Source organism: Oncorhynchus tshawytscha, linkage group LG18, assembly GCF_018296145.1.
Source record: "Oncorhynchus tshawytscha isolate Ot180627B linkage group LG18, Otsh_v2.0, whole genome shotgun sequence".
Taxonomy (NCBI): domain Eukaryota; kingdom Metazoa; phylum Chordata; class Actinopteri; order Salmoniformes; family Salmonidae; genus Oncorhynchus; species Oncorhynchus tshawytscha.
In genome coordinates, this window is record NC_056446.1 from 23,749,761 (window position 1) to 23,773,415 (window position 23,655).

Below are 23,655 nucleotides of genomic sequence, written 5' to 3' on the forward strand. Positions count from 1 at the left end.
TGCCCATCATTAGTGCAGTATTGTGCAAAGATGTGTGTGTGTGTGTGTGTGTGTGCATGCGTGTGGTGTGTGTAAAGGAACTGAAATCTTGTGTGATTTTACCCTCATAGCAAACCTTCACATTAGACAAGAGAAACAACTAGCACTACCTCAGAAATAATGTCATATCACCTACATGACCTGCTGACCTGTATGAGTCTCAACTCTCTTGAAGGGTGTGTGCAGGATGGGCTACATGTGGAAAAATGACATGTTGCCTTGTACTGGACACTCTCTATATACACTCTGATACTCTAGATAATCTACGATACTCTTTGCTATGCAAGTCTTCGTGTGCTGAGGTCAGGCAGGATCCTTGCATTAATGTATGTTCTGCCTAACATGCCCTATTCTTCTGCGTTGTTGTTCTCAGACCAAAGAGCGAGGGTCCACCAGAGTTCACGCCCTCAACAACGTCAACAAGGTTCTTCATGTCCTGCATCAAAACAACGTAAGTACCTACCGTTAGGGCTTTACACAGTATCTCTCTTTATTCTTCTTTATCCCCCTATTTTACTCATCTCTTCCCTTTTTCTGCAGTGTCTAGTGTGCTGTCTCCCTCTTGCATGTTCTCTCTCTCTCTCTCTCTCTCTCTCCCCGCTCTTTCCCCTTTCCCTTGTGTCTCCGTACAATGGCCAGTGTTCATGTTGTGACCTTGTCTGTGGGAGATAAGACGGGGTCTTTGCATGAGGAGCTCACTAGGGTAGGGGTGGCATGTTAGTTGCTATCCTCCTCCACACTGGCAGAAAAACAGCAGGCCGTCGGGTGTGTGTGCGCGTGTGTGTGTGTGTGTGTGAGTTTGTTAGTGACTTCTTCTGTATTGTGTGTCTCTGTTTGTCTGATATACCGACAGTTATGTCAAGTTGTCTGGATGTCCTTTAGGTGGTAGACCATTCTTGATACACACAGGAAACCGTAGAGCATGAAAAACCCAGCAGCATTGTAGTTTTTTTGTATTTTTCTCCCCAGTTACTTGTTATTCAATTGGTAGTTGCAGTCCATACTCCCGTATGGACACGGGAGAGGTGTAGGTCGAGAGCCATGCGTCCTCCAAAACACGGCCCCGCCAAGCCTGCACAAGCCGCACCAATGTGTTGGAGGAAACACCGTACACCTGGCGACCGAGGTCAGCTTGCATGCGCCTGGCCCGCCACAGGAGTCACTAGAGTGCGATGGGACAAGGACATCCCGGCCGACCAATCCCTCCCCTAACCCAGAAGACGCTGAGCCAATTGTGCACCGCCTCATGGGTCTCCCGTTCACGGCCGGCTGCGACACAACCTGGGATAGAACCCGGCTCTGTAGTGACACCTCTAGCACTGTGATGCAGTGTCTTAAACCTCTGCTCCACTCGGGAGGCAGCGTTGCAGTTCTTGACTTACTCTCCTCGGCAAAAACGGCAAAATTAATGACAGATTTCTTGAGTTATTTTAGATGAATTCTGACTACTTTGAGGAAGCGAATACTGGCTACGGTGTCTCAAAATGGACAAACAGTACTATTGCCGCCTTTATCTTGTTTTTCAAGCAAATATCTTTTTAAGGGAGTATGCAAGCATGAGGGCAAGCACACCAGTTTGGTTTGCCTAGCCAACTTCAGCTAGCCACCAGCCGAACTGAAGCATCCTGATGACTTTGCAGTAGTCCCCCCCCACCACAATCTTTGCATAATGACAGGCTGTGTGAGTGATGGCTGGGCATCACTGACTCGCAACGTTCCCCAGGGCCTCTGGAGGAATCCTTCAAAGAAGGTGTGATGTTTAGAGAGGTTTACATGGCCAGAATTAGTAGCTCTGGGGTCGACACCCCTCATAAACAACTAGCCACCCAGACAGGAGAATGATAGAAGGTGTAGTTTTCTACTGCTTTATTTTAGTTACGGTACTTAACTTTTGTGTGTGCGTGTGTCAGTACATCTATCTGTACAGTGTATCTCTATCTGTACAGTGTATCTGTACTGTGTATCTCTATCTGTACTGTGTATCTCTATCTGTACTGTGTATCTGTACTGTGTATCTCTATCTGTACAGTGTATCTCTATCTGTACAGTGTATCTCTATCTGTACTGTGTATCTCTATCTGTACAGTGTATCTGTTCTAGAGGTCGACCATTTATGATTTTTCAACGCCGATACCGATTATTGGAGGACCAAATTATTTTTTAAAAAATAAATAATGTATTTGTAATAATGACAATTACAACAATACTGAATGACCACTTATTTTACAATAAAATCAATTTAGCCTCAAGTAAATAATGAAACATGCTCAATTGGGTTTAAATAATGCAAAAACAAAGTGTTGGAGAAGAAAGTAAAAGTGCAATATGTGCTATGTAAGAAAGCTAACGTTTCAGTTCCTTGCTCAGAACATGAAAACATATGAAAGCTGGTGGTTCCTTTTAACATGAGTCTTCAATATTCCCAGGTAAGAAGTTGTAGGTTGTAGTTATTATAGGAATTATAGGACTATTTTATCACGTTCTGACTATAGTTCTGTTATTTTATCTTTGTTTTAGTATGGTCAGGGCGTGAGTTGGTGGGCAGTCTATGTTTGTTTTTCTATGTTGGCAGCTGTCAATTGTTGTCCCCGATTGAGAATCATACTTAGGTAGCCTGGGTTTCACTTTTGGGTTGTGGGTGTTTGTCTTCCGTGTCAGTGTTTGTTACCACATGGGACTGTTTCGTTCATTTCACGTTTATTGTTTTGTATTTCGTAGTGTTCAGTTTATGTATTAAAATAAACATTATGGACACTTACCACGCTGCGTTTTGGTCCTCCGATCCTTTTCGCTTCTCCTCTTCAGAAGCGGAGGACGAGGTTCATTAAATATTTCCCTCTATACCTTTTGAATTTCATTAACCTTTGACGATTGGATCTTCTTATAGGCACTTTAGTATTGCCAGTGTAACAGTATAGCTTCCGTCCCTCTCCTCGCTTATCTCTGGGCTCGAACCAGGAACACATCGACAACAGCCACCCTTGAAGCAGCGTTACCCATGCAGAGCAAGGGGAACAACCACTAGAAGGCTCAGAGCGAGTGACGTTTGAAACGCTATTAGCGCGGGCTAACTAGCTAGCCATTTCACTTCGGTTACACCAGCCTCATCTCGGGAGTTGATAGGCTTGAAGTCATAAACAGCGCAATGCTTGACGCACAACAAAGAGCTGCTGGCATATCGCACGAAAGTGCTGTTTGAATGAATGTTTACGTGCCTGCTTCTGCCTACCACTGCTTAGTCAGATACTTGTATTCTTGTATGCTCAGTCAGATTATATGCAACGCAGGACACGCTAGATAATATCTAGTAATATCATCATCCATGTGTAGTTAACTAGTGATTATTTTGTTATTAAAACTTGAAATCGGCCCTAATTAATCGGCCGACCTCTAATCTGTACTGTGTATCTGTACTGTGTATCTCTCTATCTGTTCTGTGTATCTCTCTATCTGTACTGTGTATCTCTCTATCTGTACTGTGTATCTGTACTGTGTAACTCTCTATCTGTACTGTGTATCTGTACTGTGTATCTGTACTGTGTATCTCTATCTGTGTATGTCTCTATCTGTACTGTGTATCTCTATCTGTACTGTGTATATGTATCTCTATCTACTGTGTAACGTTCTCTATCTGTACTGTGTATCTCTATCTGTGTAACTCTCTATCTGTACTGTGTATCTGTACTGTGTAACTCTCTATCTGTACTGTGTATCTGTACTGTGTAACTCTCTATCTGTACTGTGTATCTGTACTGTGTAACTCTCTATCTGTACTGTGTATCTGTACTGTGTAACTCTCTATCTGTACTGTGTATCTGTATCTGTGTATGTCTCTATCTGTACTGTGTATCTCTATCTGTACTGTGTATCTGTACTGTGTATCTCTATTTGTACGGTGTATCTGTATCTGTTCTGTGTATCTGTACTGTGTATCTCTATCTGTGTACGTCTCTATCTGTACTGTGTATCTGTACTGTGTAACTCTCTAGCTGTACTGTGTATCTGTACTGTGAATCTCTATCTGTACTGTGTATCTGTACTGTGTATCTGTATATGTACTGTGTATCTGTACTGTGTATCTGTATCTGTACTGTGTATCTGTGCGGTGTATCTGTACTGTGTATCTCTATCTGTACTGTGTATCTCTATATGTACGGTGTATCTGTACTGTGTATCTGTACTGTGTATCTGTACTGTGTATCTCTATCTGTACTGTGTATCTGTATCTGTACTGTGTATCTCTATCTGTACTGTGTATCTGTATTGTGTATCTGTATCTGTACTGTGTATCTGTACTGTGTATATCTCTATCTGTACTGTGTATCTGTATCTGTACTGTGTATCTGTATCTGTTATGTGTATCTGTACTGTGTATCTCGCTATCTGTACTGTGTATCTGTACTGTGTATCTGTATCTGTGTATCTCTATCTGTACTGTGTATCTGTATCTGTACTGTATATCTCTATCTGTACTGTGTATCTCTATCTGTACTGTGAATCTCTATCTGTACTGTGTATCTGTATTGTGTATCTCTATCTGTACTGTGTATCTGTACTGTGTATCTCTCTATCTGTACTGTGTATCTGTATCTGTACTGTTTATCTGTACTGTGTATCTGTATCTGTACTGTGTATCTGTACTGTGTATCTGTACTGTGTATCTGTATCTGTGTATCTCTATCTGTACTGTGTATCTCTATCTGTACTGTGTATCTGTACTGTGTATCTCTCTATCTGTACTGTGTATCTGTACTGTGTATCTGTATCTGTGTATCTCTATCTGTACTGTGTATCTCTATCTGTACTGTGTATCTGTACTGTGTATCTGTATCTGTGTATCTCTATCTGTACTGTGTATCTGTATATGTACTGTGTATCTCTATCTGTACTGTGTATCTGTATCTGTGTATCTCTCTGCCTGTACTGTGTATCTCTATCTGTACTGTGTAGTTCTATATGTACTGTGTATCTCTATCTGTACTGTGTATCTGTATCTGTTCTGTGTATCTGTACTGTGTATCTATCTGTACTGTGTATTTGTATCTGTACTGTGTATCTGTATCTGTACTGTGTGTCTGTACTGTGTATCTGTATCTGTACTGTGTGTCTGTACTGTGTATCTGTACTGTGTATCTGTGTCTGTACTGTGTGTCTGTACTGTGTATCTGTATCTGTACTGTGTATCTGTACTGTGTATCTGCACTGTGTATCTGTACTGTGTATCTGTATCTGCACTGTGTATCTGTACTGTGTATCTGTGTATCTGTACTGTGTATCTGTACTGTGTATCTGTATCTGCACTGTGTATCTGCACTGTGTATCTGCACTGTGTATCTGTATATGTACTGTGTATCTGTACTGTGTATCTGTACTCTGTATCTGTACTGTGTATCTGTTTATCTGTACTGTGTGTCTGTACTGTGTATCTGTATCTGTACTGTGTATCTCTATCTGTACTGTGTATCTCTATCTATCTGTACTGTGTATCTGTACTGTGTATCTGTATCTGTACTGTGTATCTGTATCTGTACTGTGTATCTGTATCTGTACTGTGTATCTGTACTGTGTATCTGTATCTGTACTGTGTATCTGTATCTGTATCTGTATCTGTACTGTGTATCTGTATCTGTACTGTCTATCTGTGTCTGTACTGTGTGTCTACTGTGTATCTGTATCTGTACTGTGTATCTGTACTGTGTATCTGTATCTGTACTGTGTATCTGTATCTGTACTGTGTATCTGTATCTGTACTGTGTATCTGTATCTGTACTGTCTATCTGTGTCTGTACTGTGTATCTGTACTGTGTATCTGTACTGTGTATCTGTATCTGTACTGTGTATCTGTACTGTGTATCTGTATCTGTACTGTGTATCTGTATCTGTACTGTCTATCTGTGTCTGTATCTGTATCTGTACTGTTTATCTGTACTGTATATCTGTACTGTGTGTCTGTACTGTGTATATGTACTGTGTATCTGTACTCTGTATCTGTACTGTGTATCTGTATCTGTACTGTGTGTCTGTACTGTGTATCTGTACTGTGTATCTGTATTGTGTATATGTACTGTGTGTGTATCTGTACTGTGTATCTGTACTGTGTGTGTATCTGTACTGTGTATCTGTACTGTGTATATGCACTGTGTATCTGCACTGTGTATCTGTATCTGTACTGTTTATCTGTACTGTATATCTGTACTGTGTATCTGTACTGTGTATCTGTATCTGTACTGTGTATCTCTATCTATCTGTACTGTGTATCTGTACTGTGTATCTCTATCTGTACTGTGTATCTGTATCTGTACTGTTTATCTGTACTGTGTATCTGTATCTGTACTGTGTATCACGTGTGTGTGATAATACAGGCATGATTGGGTTAATGGAGGGTGGGGTTAAGAGTTTAAGGGTCATGTTATTGGCTGAGAGGTCACTCGTTGCCCCCCTGACCCCAGGAATAGTGTTCCAGAATGTTCCATTCTACTCCCTGTGTGTTTGTAATCACTCCATCACTCCATGAACGTAAGCTTGTCACATGATTAGGCTGGTATCACAGGGTGTTGGGGATATCATTAGACACTTTTAATCCACTTTAGCACTTTTTACATGTGGGGTTTCTGGGTTTCACTTGACCACACACAGCAGCCTACAGCTGTAGAGGTGAGGACAGCTGTGGGAGACTGAGATTAGTTATTGGATCACAGAAAAGCCCGCAAAGCAGCTTAATGGTACAAGTTGTTAATCTTGAGTATTACGGCATGTTCAACTTTCTATAAGGGAAGGTAATAAAAAGCATTTTGACTTGACTTTTTAATATCTTGACCTCTCTCTGTCTCTCTGTCTCGATGTCTGTCTCTATCAATTTAAATTTAAGTGCTTTATTGGCATGGGAAACATGTGTTAACATTGCCAAAGCAAGTGAAGTAGATAATAAACAAAAGTGAAATAAACAATAAAAATGAACAGTAAACATTACACTCACAGAAGTTTCAAAAGAATAAAGACATTACAAATGTCATTATGTCTATATACAGTGTTGTAACGATGTACAAATGGTTGAAGGGAAAATAAATAAGCATAAATATGGGTTGTAATTTAGAATGGTGTTTGTTCTTCACTGGTTGACCTTTTCTTGTGGCAACAGGTCACAAATCTTGCTGCTGTGATGTCACACTGTGGAATTTCACCCAGTAGATATGGGAATTATCAAAATTGGGTTTGTTTTCAAATTCTTTGTGGATCTGTGTAATCTGAGGGAAATATGTGTCTCTAATATGGTCATACATTGGGCAGGAGGTTAGGAAGTGCAGCTCAGTTTCCACCTCATTTTGTGGGCAGTGAGCACATAGCCTGTCTTCTCTTGAGAGCCATGTCTGCCTACGGCGACCTTTCTCAATAGCAAGGCTATGCTCACTGAGTCTGTACATAGTCAAAGCTTTCCTTAAGTTTGGGTCAGTCACAGTGGTCAGGTATTCTGCCACTGTGTACTCTCTGTTAAGGGCCAAATAGCATTCTAGTTCACTCTGTTTTTTTTGTGTGAATTCTTTCCAATGTGTCAAGTATCTTTTTGTTTTCTCATGAAATGGTTGGGTCTAATTGTGCTGCTGTCCTGGAGCTCTGTAGGGTGTGTTTGTGAACAGAGCCCCAGGACCAGCTTGCTTAGGGGACTCTTTTCCAGGTTCATCTCTCTATAGGTGATGGCTTTGTTATGGAAGGTTTGGGAATCACATCCTTTTAGGAGGTTCTAGAATGGAATGGCCCTTTTCTGGATTTTGATAATTAGCGGGTATCAGCCTAATTCTGCTCTGCATGCATTATTTGGTGTTTTACGTTGTACGCGGAGTCTCAATTTGGTGTTTGTTCCATTTGATTAATTCAGACCCCAGACCTCACAACCATAAAGGGCAATGGGTTCTATAACTAATTCAAGTATTTTTAGCCAGATCCTAATTGGCATGTCGAATTTTCTAATCCTTTTGATGGTTGTCTCTCTCCCACCCTCTCTCTCTTTCTCTCACTAACTCAGGTGGATCTGGTAAACATAGGAGGAACAGACATTGTTGATGGAAACCACAAGCTGACTCTGGGTCTCATCTGGAGTATTATCCTCCACTGGCAGGTGAACGCACGCACACAGAGAGAGAGATGAGTTTGCCTTGAGTGTACTGTCCACTGAGGACGTAGCTTTGAACGATCAACAAAAGAGTTGTTGAAAAGGCAAATATTTTCTGTGTCTCAGACATGTGACAGGACTTGTATAATTGGTGTTCTACTTACAAACCCTCCTCTTTTGCCTGTCCCTGTGTCTCTCCCCTGTCTCTCTTTTCTGTCTGTCTCTCCCCTGTCTGTCTCTCTCTCCCCTGTCCCTGTGTCTCTTTCTGTCTCTCTCTCCCCCCTGTTCCTGCCCCTGTCTGTCTCTCTCTCCCCTGTCCCTGTGTATCTGTCTCTCTCTCCCCGGTATGTCTCTCTCCCCTGTCCCTGTCTCTCCATCTGTCTCTCTCTCCACTGTCCATGTGTATCTGTCTCTCTCTCCCCCGTCCCTGTGTCTCTTTCTGTCTCCCTCCCCTGTTCCTGCCCCTGACTGTCTCTCTCTCTCTCCCCTGTCCCTGTGTCTCTTTCTGTCTCCCTCCCCTGTTCCTGCCCCTGACTGTCTCTCTCTCTCTCCCCTGTCCCTGTGTCTCCATCTGTCTCTCTCTCCACTGTCCATGTGTATCTGTCTCTCCCCGGTCTGTCTCTCTCTCCCCGGTCTGTCTCTCTCTCCCCTGCCTGTCTCTCTCTCCCCTGTCTGTCTCTCTCTCCCCTGTCTCTCTCTCCCTGTCCCTGTGTCTCCATCTGTCTCTCTCTCTCTCTCTCCCCGGTCTGTCTCTCTCTCCCCTGTCCCTGTGTCTCCATCTGTCTCTCTCTCCCCTGTCCATGTGTATCTGTCTCTCTCCCCTGGTCTGTCTCTCTCTCCCCTGTCCCTGTGTCTCTGTCTCTCTCTCTCTCTCTCTCTCCCCTGTCTCTGTCTCTCTCTCTCTCTCTCTCTCTCCTGTCTGTCTCTCTCTCCCCTGTCTCTCTCTCCCCTGTCCATGTGTATCTGTCTCTCTCCCCTGGTCTCTCTCTCTCTCCCCTGTCCCTGTGTCTCTGTCTCTCTCTCTCTCTCTCTCTCCTGTCTGTCTCTCTCTCCCCTGTCTCTCTCTCCCCTGTCCATGTGTATCTGTCTCTCTCCCCCTGGTCTCTCTCTCTCTCCCCTGTCTGTCTCTCTCTCCCCTGTCTCTCTCTCCCCTGTCCATGTGTATCTGTCTCTCTCCCCCTGGTCTGTCTCTCTCTCCCCTGTCCCTGTGTCTCTGTCTCTCTCTCTCTCTCTCTCTCCTGTCTGTCTCTCTCTCCCCTGTCTCTCTCTCCCCTGTCTCTCTCTCCCCTGTCCATGTGTATCTGTCTCTCTCCCCCTGGTCTCTCTCTCTCTCCCTGTCTGTCTCTCTCTCCCCTGTCTCTCTCTCCCTGTCCATGTGTATCTGTCTCTCTCCCCTGGTCTGTCTCTCTCTCCCCTGTCTCTGTCTCTCTCTCTCTCTCTCTCTCTCCTGTCTGTCTCTCTCTCCCCTGTCTCTCTCTCCCCTGTCCATGTGTATCTGTCTCTCCCCCTGGTCTGTCTCTCTCTCCCCTGTCCCTGTGTCTCTGTCTCTCTCTCTCTCTCTCCCCTGTCCATGTGTATCTGTCTCTCTCCCCCTGGTCTGTCTCTCTCTCCCCTGTCCCTGTCCCTGTGTCTCTCTCTCTCTCTCTCTCTCTCTCTCTCTCTCCACTGTCCATGTGTATCTGTCTCTCCCCCTGGTCTGTCTCTCTCTCCCCTGTCCCTGTCCCTGTGTCTCTCTCTCTCTCTCTCTCTCTCTCTCTCCACTGTCCATGTGTATCTGTCTCTCTCTCCCTGGTCTGTCTCTCTCTCCCCTGTCCCTGTGTCTCTGTCTCTCTCTCTCTCTCTCCCTGTCCATGTGTATCTGTCTCTCTCTCCCCCTGGTCTGTCTCTCTCTCCCTGTCCCTGTCCCTGTGTCTCTCTCTCTCTCTCTCTCTCTCTCTCCACTGTCCATGTGTATCTGTCTCTCCCCCGGTCTGTCTCTCTCTCCCCTGTCCCTGTGTATCTGTCTCTCTCTCTCCCCTGTCTGTCTCTCTCTCCCTTGTCCCTGTGTCTCCATCTGTCTCTCTCTCTCCCCTGTCCATGTGTATCTGTCTCTCTCTCCCCGGTATCTCTCTCTCTCCCCTGTCTCTCTCTCTCTCCCCTGTCTGTCTCTCTCTCCCCTGTCCCTGTGTCTCCATCTATCTCTCTCTCCCCTGTCCATGTGTATCTGTCTCTCTCTCCCCGGTATGTCTCTCTCTCCCCTGTCCCTGTGTATCTGTCTCTCTCTCTCCCCTGTCTGTCTCTCTCTCTCCTGTCTGTCTCTCTCCCCTGTCCCTGTGTCTCTATCTGTCTCTCTCTCCCCTGTCCCTGTGTCTCTATCTGTCTCTCTCTCCCCTGTCCCTATGTCTCTCTCCCCTGTCCCTGTGTCTCTATCTGTCTCTCTCTCCCCTGTCCCTGTGTCTCTATCTGTCTCTCTCTCCCTGTCCCTGTGTCTCTATCTGTCTCTCTCTCCCCTGTCCCTGTGTCTCTATCTGTCTCTCTCTCCCTGTCCCTGTGTCTCTATCTGTCTCTCTCTCCCCTGTCCCTGTGTCTCTATCTGTCTCTCTCTCCCCTGTCCCTGTGTCTCTATCTGTATCTCTCTCCCCTGTCCCTGTGTCTCTATCTGTCTCTCTCTCCCCTGTCCCTGTGTCTCTCTCCCCTGTCCCTGTGTCTCCATCTGTCTCTCTCTCCCCTGTCCATGTGTATCTCTCTCTCTCTCCCCTGTCTGTCTCTCTCTCCCCTGTCTGTCTCTCTCTCCCCTGTCCCTGTGTTTCTATCTGTCTCTGTCTCTCCCCTGTTTCTGTGTCTCTCTTCCCTCTGTGTTTCTCCCCTCTCTATATGTATGGTCCCTCTCAGGTGAAAGACATCATGAAGGACATCATGTCCAACTTGCAGCAGACCAACAGTGAGAAGATCCTGCTGAGCTGGGTGAGGCAGTGTACCCGCTCATACCAGGACCACGTCAACGTGCTCAACTTCACCACCAGCTGGGCCGACGGACTGGCCTTTAACGCCATCTTGCACCGCTTCAGGTCAGGGGTCAGGGGGCCAGGGGATGTTCCGGTAGCAACAGTGTCACCCTAATGGTTGTATATCTATCCAACAGTATACTGTTTAGATCAGGGCTTTCCAACAGTGTTCCTGGAGAGTTGCACTTCTGTAGGTTTTCACTCCAACCGTGTTCCTGGAGAGTTACACTTCTGTAGGTTTTCACTCCAACCGTGTTCCTGGAGAGTTACACTTCTGTAGGTTTTCACTCCAACCGTGTTCCTGGAGAGTTGCACTTCTGTAGGTTTTCACTCCAACCGTGTTCCTGGAGAGTTACACTTCTGTAGGTTTTCACTCCAACCCTGTTCCTGGAGAGTTACACTTCTGTAGGTTTTCACTCCAACCCTGTTCCTGGAGAGTTACATTTCTGTAGGTTTTCACTCCAACCTCAGTTGTAACTAAAATGATTCAGCTTACCAATCAGATAGTTATTATACTGAACAAAAATGTAAGCGCAACATGTAAAGTGTTGGTCCCACGATTTAATGAGCTGAAATAAAAGATCCCAGAAATGTTCCATACCCACAAAAAGCTTATTTCTCTTAAATGTTTTGCATAGATTTGTTTTACATCCCTGTTAGTGAGCATTTCTCCTTTGCCAAGATAATCCATCCACCTGACAGTTGTGGCATATCAAGAATCTGATTAAACAGCATGATCATTACACAGGTGCACCTTGTGCTTGGGAAAATACAAGGCCACTCTAAAATGTGCAGTTTTGTCACACAACACAATGTCACAGATGTCTCAAGTTTTGAGGGAACGTACAATTGGCATGCTGACTGCAGGAATGTCCACCAGAGCTGTTGCCAGATAATTGAATGTTAATTTCCTTACCATAATCCATTTTAGAGAATTTAGCAGGACGTCCAAACGGCCTCACAACCGCAGACCACGTTTAACATTGCCAGCCCAGGACCTCCACATCCGACTTCTTCACCTGCGGGATCGTCTGAGACCAGCCACCTGGACAGTTGATGAAACTGAGGAGTATTTCTATCTGTAATAAAACCCCAGAGTTGGAGTTATAACCTACAGGACAATAGCTCTCCAGGAACAGGGTTGGAGTTATAACCTACAGGACGGTATGTCTCCAGGAACAGGGTTGGAGTTATAACCTACAGGACAGTAGCTCTCCAGGAACAGGGTTGGAGTTATAACCTACAGGACAGTAACTCTCCAGGAACAGGTTTGGAGTTATAACCTACAGGACAGTAGCTCTCCAGGAACAGGTTTGGAGTTATAACCTACAGGACAGTAGCTCTCCAGGAACAGGGTTAGAGTTAAAACCCACAGGACGGTAGCTCTCCAGGAACAGGGTTGGAGTTATAACCTATAGGACGGTATCTCTCCAGGAACAGGGTTGGAGTTATAACCTACAGGACGGTAGCTCTCCAGGAACAGGGTTGGAGTTATAACCTATAGGACGGTATCTCTCCAGGAACAGGGTAGGAGTTATAACCTACAGGACGGTAGCTCTCCAGGAACAGGGTTGGAGTTATAACCTACAGGACGGTAGCTCTCCAGGAACAGGGTTGGAGTTATAACCTACAGGACAGTAGCTCTCCAGGAACAGGGTTGGAGTTATAACCTACAGGACAGTAGCTCTCCAGGAACAAGGACGGTAGCTCTCCAGGAACAGGGTTGGAGTTATAACCTACAGGACAGTAGCTCTCCAGGAACAAGGACGGTAGCTCTCCAGGAACAGGGTTGGAGTTATAACCTACAGGACAGTAGCTCTCCAGGAACAGGGTTGGAGTTATAACCTACAGGACAGTAGCTCTCCAGGAACAGGGTTGGAGTTATAACCTACAGGACAGTATCTCTCCAGGAACAGGGTTGGAGTTATAACCTACAGGACGGTATCTCACCAGGAACAGGGTTGGAGTTATTACCTATAAGACGGTAGCTCTCCAGGAACAGGGTTGGAGTTATAACCTACAGGACGGTATCTCTCCAGGAACAGGGTTGGAGTTATAACCTACAGGACGGTAGCTCTCCAGGAACAGGGTTGGAGTGAACACCTACAGGACGGTATCTCTCCAGGAACAGGGTTGGAGTTATAACCTACAGGACAGTAGCTCTCCAGGAACAGGGTTGGAGTTATAACCTACAGGACGGTATCTCTCCAGGAACAGGGTTGGAGTTATAACCTACAGGACGGTATCTCTCCAGGAACAGGGTTGGAGAGACCCTGTCTAGATGTCTTGTTCTGTATACCAAGACCTGGACAGTGGCCATGTTGAAAATGTTTGTTTTCTGAACATTTTCAGTGTAGAAGGTGGTAAAATATGTACAAGTGAAATTCTAAATCTTGCCCCTAAACGCTACTGCTTTCACCTCAATCTAGCAGCAAGCAGCTCATTCAACACAGTGACCAGACCAGTCTTATCTCAGCATTTAAACAAGTCCAATTCCACTTCACTGGAGTTGAGAAAGAGGCTCTAAATAGCAGTGTATGAGGCCCCATCTGGTCCCCTGGCTGTGTTTGCTCTGAGGGTCTCTCTCTCTCTCCCTGTGTGTGTGTGTGTGTGTGTTGGTGTCAGCCCGAGGCTGTGTCACTAGGGGAAGATCACAGCAGCCAGGGCGGGGTAACTGCTTGCGTGGCGTGTGTGAACACTGCTCACCTCGCCATTTTTACGTCTGTCATGTCACAGATCGTGTGGATTTGACCCTGTGTGTGTATCAATCAATCACATTTTATTTGTCACATGCTTTGGAAACAACAGGTGTAGACTAACAGTGAAAATGCTTACTTACGGGTCCTTTTCCATCAATGCAGAGTGTGTGTTTTCTAACAATGTTTTTGCTTTGTCATTATGGGGTATTGTGTAGTTTGAAAAAACGATTAATTCCATTTTAGATAAGACTGTAACATAGTAAAATTTGGAAAAAATCAAGGGGTCTTAATAGTTTCTGAATGCACTGTATAGATACAGTACATATAGATGTGATGGGATGTATAGAGATTATGGATAGAATATATAGTATATCTGAAGAATACCATAATAGAATAGTATATAGACAATAAATACTCTGTGTACAGAACACTGGATCTATCACACAGAGTATTCTATGAAAAGAACTGGTTCTTTGCAAGGAAACTACATTGGGAATGTTGTTTGGAGCTCAGAGGCCTTGATTTGATGTTGATTTAATGTTGACTTGATGCTGCTGGTGTGTTGTTTCTCCAGGCCCAATGTGTTGAGCTGGGACAGGGTTCTGAGCCTCAGTCCAGTGGAGAGACTGGACCATGCCTTTACTGTAGCCAAAGACCAGCTGGCCATAGAGAGACTACTGGACCCTGAAGGTACAAATAAAAATGGAGGAGAGTGGATATCATATATATAGCCTACATTGGGGCAAAAAAGTATTTAGTCAGCCACCAATTGTGCATGTTCTCCCACTTAAAAAGATGAGAGAGGCCTGTAATTTTCATCACAGGTACACTTCAACTATGACAGACAAAATGAGAGAAAAAATCCAGAAAATCACATTGTAGGATGTTTAATGAATTTATTTGCAAATTATGGTGGAAAATAAGTATTTGGTCACCTACAAACAAGCAAGATTTCCGGCTCTCACAGACCTATAACTCCTTCTTTAAGAGGCTCCTCTGTCCTCCACTCGTTACCTGTATTAATGGCACCTGTTTGAACTTGTTATCAGTATAAAAGACACCTGTCCACAACCTCAAACAGTCAAAGTGTACCTATGAAGTGTACCTATGATGAAAATTACAGGCCTTTCTCATCTTTTTAAGTGGGAGAACTTGCACAATTGGTGGCTGACTAAATACTTTTTTGCCCCACTGTATATACATATACTATACTTACTATACATACACACTACCGTTCAAAAGTTTGGGGTCACTTACAAATGTCCTTATTTTTGAAAGAAATTCACTTTTTTTTGTCCATTAGAATAACATCAAATTGATCAGAAATGCAGTTTAGACATTGTTAATGTTGTAAATGACTATTGTAGGCGGAAACAGCTGATTTTTAATGGAATATTTTTAGTAGGCGTATAGAGGCCCATTATCAGCAACCATCACTCCTGTGTTCCAATGGCACCTTGTTAGCTAATCCAAGTTTATCATTTTAAAAGGCTAATTGATCATTAGAAAACCCTTTTGCAATTATGTTAGCACAGCTGAAAACTGTTGTCCTGATTAAAGAAGCAATAACCTGGCCTTCTTTAGACTAGTTGAGTATCTGGAGAATCAGCATTTCTGAGTTCGATTACAGGCTCAAAATGGCCAGAAACAAAGAACTTTCTTCCGAAACTTGTCGGTCTATTCTTGTTCTGAGAAATTAAAGCTATTCCATGTGAGAAATTGCCAAGAAACTGATGATCTGGTACAACACTGTGTACAAGTCCCTTCACAGAACAGCGCAAACAGGCTCTAACCAGAATAGAAAGAGGATTGGGAGGTCCCGGTGCACAACTGAGCACTAGGACAAGTACATTAGTGTCTAGTTTGAGAAACAGATGCCAAACAAGTCCTCAACTGGCAGCTTCATTAAATAGTTCCCGCAAAACACCAGTCTCAACGTCAACAGTGAAGAGGCAACTCCGGGATGCTGGCCTTCTAGGCAAAGTTGCAAAGAAAAAGCCATATCTCAGACTGGCCAATACAAAGAAAAGATTAAGATGGGCAAAAGAACACAGACACTAGACAGCGAAAGATTGGAAAAAAGTGTTATGGACAGACGATTCTAAGTTTGAGGTGTTCGGATCACAAAGAAGAACATTCGTGAGATGCAGAAAAAAATGAAAAGATGCTGGAGGAGCATGGTGTCAAGCTGTCAAGCATGGTGGAGGCAATGTGATGGTCTGGGGGTGCTTTGGTGGTGGTAAAGTGGGAGATTTGTACAGGGTAAAAGGGATCTTGAAGAAGGAAGGCTATCACTCCATTTTGTAACACCATGCCATACCCTGTGGACGCCGATTAATTGGAGCCAATTTCCTCCAACAACAGGACAATGACCCAAAGCACAGCTCCAAACTATACAAGAACTATTCAGGGAAGAAGCAGTCAGCTGGTATTCTGTCTATAATGGAGTGTCCAGCACAGTCACCAGGTCTCAACCCTACTGAGCTGTTGTGGGAGCAGCTTGACCGTATGGTAGTAAGAAATGCCCATCAAGCCAATCCAACTTGTGGGAGGTGCTTCAGGAAGCATGGGGTCAAATCTCTTCCGATTACATCAACAAATTGACGACTAGAATGCCAAAGGTCTGCAAGGCTGTAATTTCTGCAAATGGAGGATTCTTTGACAAAGCAAAGTTTGAAGGACACAATTATTTCAATTAAAAATCATTATTCATAACCTTGTCAGCGTCTTGACTATATTTCCTATTAATTTTGCAACTAATTTCATATATGTTTTCATGGAAATCAAGGACATTTCTAAGTGACCCCAAACTTTTGAACGGTAGTGTATATAAGAAACACCTTCCTATTATTGAGGTGTACCCCCCCCCAGCCTCAATTTGTCAGGGCATGGACTCTACAAGGTGCCAAGCATTCCACAGGGATGCTGCCCCATGTTGACTCCAATGCTTCCCACAGTTGTGTCAAGTTGGCTCGATGTCCTTTGGGTGGCGGACCATTCTTGATAAACACAGGGAACTATTGAGCATGAAAAACCAAGCGGCATTGCAGTTCTTGACACAAACCGGGGGCCTGGCGCCAACTAGCAGGCCCTGTTCAAAGGCACTTTACGTTTGTTGTCTTGCCAATTCCCCCTCTGAATGGCACACATACACAATCCATGTCTAAATTGTCTCAAGGGTTAAAAATCGTTCTTTAGCCTGTCTCCTCCCCTTCATCTACACTGATTGAACTGGATTTAACAAGTTACATCAATAGGGGATCATAGCTTTCATTTGGTCAGTCTATGTCATGGAAAGAGCAGGTGTTCTCAATGTTTGTATACTATAGACTTACACTATATATACTAAAGTATGTGGACACACGTAAAAAAAAATTGTCTGTCTTCGGTTGCAACACTCACTACCAAGTTCCAAACTGCCTCTGGAAGAAACATCAACACAAGAACTGTTTGTCTGGAGCTTCATGAAATGGGTTTCCATGGCTGAGCAGCCGCACACAAGCCTAAGATAACCATGTGCAATACCAAGCGTCGGCTGGAGAGGTGTAAAGCTCACTGCCATTGGACTCTGGAACAGTGGAAACGCGTTCTCTAGGGTGATGAATCACCATCCGGCAGTCTGACGGACAAATTTGAGTTTGCCAGGAGAACACTACCTGCCCCAATGCATAGTGCCAACTGGAAAGTTTGGTGGAGGAAGAATATTGCTCTGGGGCAGTTTTTTATGGGTCGAGTTAGGCCCCTTAGTTCCAGTGAAGGGAAATCTTAGCGTTACATCATATAATGACATTCTATAAGATTCTGTGCTTCCAACTTTGTAGCAAAAGTTTGGGGAAGGCCCTTTCCTGTTTCAGCATGACAATGCCCCTGTGCACAAAGTGAGGTCCATGCAGAAATGGTTTGGGATGAATTGGAACACTGACTGTGAGCCAGGGCCAATCGTCCAACATCAGAGACCAACCTCACTAATCCTCTTGTAGCTGAATGGAAGAAAGTCCCCGCAGAAATGTTCCAACATCTCGTGGAAAGCCTTCCCAGAAGAGTGGAGGCTGTTATAGCAGCAATGTTCCAACTTCTAGTGGAAAGCCTTCCCAGAAGAGTGGAGGCTGTTATAGCAGCAATGTTCCAACTTCTAGTGGAAAGCCTTCCCAGAAGAGTGGAGGCTGTTATAGCAGCAATGTTCCACCTTCTAGTGGAAAGCCTTCCCAGAAGAGTGGAGGCTGTTATAGCAGCAATGTTCCAACATCTAGTGGAAAGCCTTCCCAGAAGAGTGGAGGCTAATAGCAGCAATGTTCCAACATCTAGAGGAAAGCCTTCCCAGAAGAGTGGAGGCTGTTATAGCAGCAATGTTCCAACTTCTAGTGGAAAGCCTTCCCAGAAGAGTGGAGGTTGTTATAGTAGCAATGTTCCAACTTCTAATGGAAAGCCTTCCCAGAAGAGTGGAGGCTAATAGAAGCAATATTCCAACATCTAGTGGAAAGCCTTACCAGAAGAGTGGAGGCTGTTATAGCAGCGACAGGGGACCAACTATTAATGCCCATGATTTTGGAATGAGATGTTTGACGACCAGGTGTCCACATACCTTTGGTCATGTAGTGTATATATTTTGACATTTCACAGACATACATATATCACAGTCCTAAGTTTTTACGGGCAAGTGATCGGTTTTACGTCTTTACCAGTTCTTAAATTAGCCGTAGGTCTCCTGTTCTCTACATGTGTGGATACACACGGTTTTGTGTGTAGTCCTAGCACGCAACGTTCAGTTTGTGTAGTTCTGTGTATACACACACGTTGTTATGTCATGCCTGTAGAGCAAGCCAACATGAACCATGTGGAACTACACAGCATGCCTTGGCCTCTCTCTCTCTCTCTTTCTCTCTCTCTTTTTCTCAATTCAATTCAATTCAATTCAATTCAAGGGCTTTATTGGCATGGGAAACATTTGTTAACATTGCCAAAGCAAGTGAGGTAGATAATATATAAAGTGAAATAAACAATAAAAATTAACAGTTTCTCTCTCTCTTTTTCTCTCTCTCTCTCTCTCTTTTTCTCTCTCTCTCTCTTTCTCTCTCTCTCTCTCTCTCTCTCTCTCTCTCTCTCTCTCTCTCTCTCTCTCTCTCTCTCTCTGTCTCTCTCTCTCTCTCTGTCTCACATATACACTCTCCCTCTCGATCATTCCCCTGAAATTGTTCTTCTCCTACTGTTCGTTTGCTCCTTCACCTCCCTTTCCCTCTTTAATTTCCTAATCCCCCTTGTCTGATCCTCTTATATATGTCTCGCTCCCTCTCCTCTTTCCCCCCTCCCCCTCTACCCCATCTCCTCCTCTCCTCTTCCTTTCGCTCTCAGACGTGGCAGTTCAGTTGCCAGATAAGAAGTCCATCATCATGTATGTGATGTCCCTGTTTGCTGTCCTGCCTAAAGATGTGACTATGGAAGCCATCAGAGAGGTGGAGACCTTGCCCCGCAGATACAAGGTGGAGCCTGACGAGAGCAAGGCCCTCAGCAGAGCACAGGTACAATCAGTTCAACGGGCCAGAGCTTACATTAGCCGTTTTCCGCTGATGGTATTACATGGCAATATAGCATGATAATAAACTGACTCTAGCCATGCTGATGTAGAGGCCAGGCTGATGTTAAAACTGATCTTCATACATCGTATAACATGCGCTTCGTAAACTAGAGTTGTATTACAAAGAACGTGGTGTGAATCCAACTCTATCAGTCCCATCTTCACTCAGTGTCTCTGGCTGTATCAGAATGAGTGAGTTCAGCTGACAGACCCTGCTTCTCTCTCTGTGTACTGTAGCTGGCTAGAATGAGTCACCCCTCTGCTTCAAAGACCCACTCCGCCAGTCCTCCAGTCTACTCCCAGTTACTCTGCTAATGAAAAGCTCTGCTGGAGCTCCCTGAGTAGAGTAGGAACGGGGAAGTGACTCACCCTACTCCTCATTCTAAAAATGGCCTTCAACGTTAAAGAGAGAGAGAGAATGTCTCCAAAGGAGTAGGGAATAATATATAATTTGTCTAAATTTAATTGACATGCATTTCCAATGCCACATCTAACATACTGCTAGTCTTTATCCTTCTATCACATCAGTCAGTTCTCTGACATATCACTGAATTTAGCAGGGGAATAATGTTATTTATTTGGGTAAGTACCCCTGGCATGCTCTTAATTTCCACAATTTAAGTGTTTTGTGGACTTCTCCCAGGTGGAAGGCGAATGGCCCTAAACCAGTCTTTATTGCCCTCAGATGAAAACTTCCCACGCTTGGAGAGAGCGCTGGAAAAGTATATTTTAACAGGGCTAGAGTGGTCCAATGAGGGTTGACGTTCCTGGCACACATGCTGTCCCCACAGGAAGTGCTATTGGTGGTTGGATACAGAAGGAAGGCTGAACAGGGAAAATCTTTGTGCTTTTCTGTGTGTGTGTTACCACACCATAGTGACTTTTTATGTAGATGTAGAGTCTAGTTAAAGCTTTCAATGCAGAGTTTAAAAAACAAGTTTGCACTTTTACTCTCACAGCATTGTTTATTGCGTTAATTTGTATTTTCTCATCAGAAGTTATTCGCTTGCTGAAAACATTGAACAATCTATGCACCCTGGACTGAACTTCTCACAGTGAGGATTGTGATGCATTACAAGCTATATTAACACTTCTATATTACATTAAACTACGAATGCAGCAACACAGTTGAAGAATATCGTATGGAGATAACTAAGTGTTCTCCACAACCAAACCACAGATATTGTATAGCATGAAAGTGAATAAGTAGAGCCAGGCTTCATAGGCTGACAGCTCTCTCTCTCTCTCACTCTCACTCTCACTCTCTTTATTTATTTCCCTCCCTATACTCCCAGGCTCTGCACTAACAAAGACATTTAAAACATGTGGGCGCCTCTTCCAAATCTCCAAATGCCATGGAATATTTTCAACAAATGACCTTTTCCTTTCTGCCGCAGAGAATTCTGGGTAATTTCATGGGGATAAAACAAAGGTCTGTTTGAGTTGGGGCGATTTGAGTCCTAGCATCTATTAACATCACTCTCATCTTTGTCTTGGCATGCCCGGCGGCTGTACTGATTTCTATCCATCTACTCTTCCATTCATCTCTGGTTACAGATGAAAGTGTTGTTCCGTTATGACTCTTGTCCCCAAAATACCCCGTAGCACTTGTTGTCTAATGCCTGGATTTCGAGGCTGGCAGTGCTGTTGAATGTCACTGAATAAGGAATAACTTATTCAAGAAGTTACAGCTAGGCTGTTACCTGACTTAATCCACATGTATCTAAATAAATCACCCACTCCCCCATCTCTCCAAACTCCCCCATTACATTAGGGTTGGCAGGTAGCCTAGCGGTTATGATCGTTGGGCCAGTATCTGAAAGGTTGCTGGTTCGAATTCCAGAGCCGACTAGGTGAAAAATCTGTCAGTGCCCTTGAGCAAGGCACTTAACCCTAATTGCTCCCGTAAGTCGACCTGCATAAGAGCGTCTGCTAAATTGTACAAATCTAAATTAGAATTGATTAAAGAGTTTGTTCAAATAATTTCTTACCTGTCAGGAAGCAGATTAGACGTAGCAGGGAAAGAGGTTGTGAAGAGAAATTGCACACTTGTTACACAGCTTGGCTTCCCTCTGCTCTGGTTAATTGGTGCATGCTCTGGGCTCTCTGATCAGGAAGTATATTAGTTAGAATCAATCTACAGAGTGCCGCTTGGGACATAAAGTACAGTACACTGGTAGGGACCAGACCACTACTTCTCACCTCTCACTCCTACTTTCTCACTCTCTCTTTTTTGTTTTCAGTTAATTGAACATTTACCATTTATTTTATATTCAATCTCATTCTTTGTAACTTTGTGTGCAGCTTTTCATTTTCTTCTAATGTGTCCAAAATGGCATCCTACATTTGCCTCCAGCCCTATGGGAATAGGATGCCATTTCAGACACAGCCCACGTCTACCCCAGCCAGCTCCAGTACAGTGTTTGTGTTCAGCCTAGTCAGAGAGTATTATTCCTGGAATGAGGGTTGACCTGCCTGGCTGGCCAGGCTAGTGGCACCACACCTCCCAGTGTCTGGCTCTGGGCTGGGGCCTTTATTTAGCTAGGCTGCCTCCTGTTTGTCTTCCAGGCCCTGGGTGGGTCACTGATCCCCCATCTAAACTGCCTTCCTCTTATGCAGCAGAACCAGGCTCCTCCTAGTCGTCTGGGCCTATTTTAAGATGACATTCACACGGAATGTGTTTTTATTGAGAGTTTCGAATTTTGATTGGTTGTGATGATAATGTTGTGAAAAGGTCATCCAAAAGGGATCTTAGCATTTATGGATATTGTGATTTGATTTACAGTTTTTAACCTTGTGAGCGGGACTGTTGATTATTTAGAGCACCATGCTCTTACCTACTAAACCACTGTATAACCTATGAGTGTTTGGCCCTTAACCCTCTCTCTCCCTCCATCTTTAGGCTCATGTTGAGATGGAGGAAGCCGGCTCCCCCCGGGCGGACACCCCCAGCACACTGACGGAGACGGAGGAGGAGGTGGGCATGGAGGTGGATCTGGACTCATACCAGGCCACCCTGGAGGAGGTGCTCACCTGGCTCCTCTCTGCTGAGGACTCACTGCAGGTGCAGGAGGAGGTGTCGGACGATGTGGAGGAGGTCAAGGAGCAGTTCCACACACACGAGGTGAGGACGGGAGAAATGTGTGCATGCAGACACAGATACATGAAGTAGGTCAAGACAAGGCACAAAGGCATGCACAAAGTAGGCTTGGTCTGACACACACATACACACACACACACACACACACACACACACACTTACAAGGTCATCCAGCTCTGACGCACACAAAACACACATTTGGACATGCAATCTTGCATGAAGAATGCAATGCCAGTCCACAGATGTTAACACAGATATTCACATACAGTACAACTTTCTCAGAACAGCTGTCACTCAGTAAGTAAGTATTCTGACATCAGGTTCAGTTCAGGTTCACTCTAACAAGGCAGTGTGTCTGTGTGAGCTTCTCCACGCGGAGAGTATGCATAGTTCTATCCCAGGGATGGGGGCCTCTCGCCCACGTCCCAGAGAACATGCTCCGTACATGTCGGGAATGTCAGGAATTCTGCCGAGCAGAGCACATCGCTCCGTGGAGCTGGAGCCGTGTCGCAGTTGGGTGCTTCCTGCTCCAAATCCTGGCATGGCAGAGAGTTACAGGGCAGGAACGGGTGTATGTCTGTCTGTGTGTAAGAGGTGGGGCTTTGGCTGTTGTCTCTTGGCAGAGATGTGAATATTTGAAAGTCTAATGTTCTAATGGAATCCAGGTCAAAAGCAAAAGCTGGTGGCGAAAACAAAGGCCAAAGCCTCTTTAAGAAATACATTGTTTTCAGGAGTAGAAAGCCCTTCACGTATCCAGGTAATTTCCATAGTTAAACTAGAACACTTCAGAACAATGTGTTTCAAGTTTCAAAGTTTATTCGCCACCTGCACAGGAGAGTACAGTCATTGTTACCTTAAGAGCTTTTTCCCAACAATGCAGTGATGATAATAATATAGGTAATAATAGAAAATAGAATAAAAAATAAAAAACACACAAGAGGTATGAAATAAGTTGAAGAAACACGAGAATGCAAGCATCTACATGTCAGTGCCAGTACCTTATTCAATGTGCAGGGGTACTGGAGTGGTAGTATATACATGTCAGTGCCCCAGTACCTTATTCAATGTGCAGGGGTACTGGAGTGGTAGTATATACATGTCAGTGCCAGTACCTTATTCAATGTGCAGGGGTACTGGAGTGGTAGTATATACAT

At 44.4% G+C, this 23,655-nt stretch overlaps 1 protein-coding gene across 5 annotated transcripts in view; it reads left to right on the plus strand.

The window, feature by feature from the left end:
- The window catches only part of utrn (utrophin), a 334,500-nt gene that overhangs the window by 56,292 nt on the left and 254,553 nt on the right, over window positions 1-23,655 (plus strand). For all 5 annotated transcript variants that reach the window (XM_042300851.1, XM_042300850.1, XM_042300854.1 and 2 more), the window contains 6 exons: window positions 413-490; window positions 8,060-8,152; window positions 11,018-11,193; window positions 14,404-14,519; window positions 19,179-19,345; window positions 22,304-22,525. In XM_042300851.1, coding sequence (XP_042156785.1) covers window positions 413-490; window positions 8,060-8,152; window positions 11,018-11,193; window positions 14,404-14,519; window positions 19,179-19,345; window positions 22,304-22,525 — 852 coding nt within the window. The remainder of the gene's footprint in view (window positions 1-412; window positions 491-8,059; window positions 8,153-11,017; window positions 11,194-14,403; window positions 14,520-19,178; window positions 19,346-22,303; window positions 22,526-23,655) is intronic.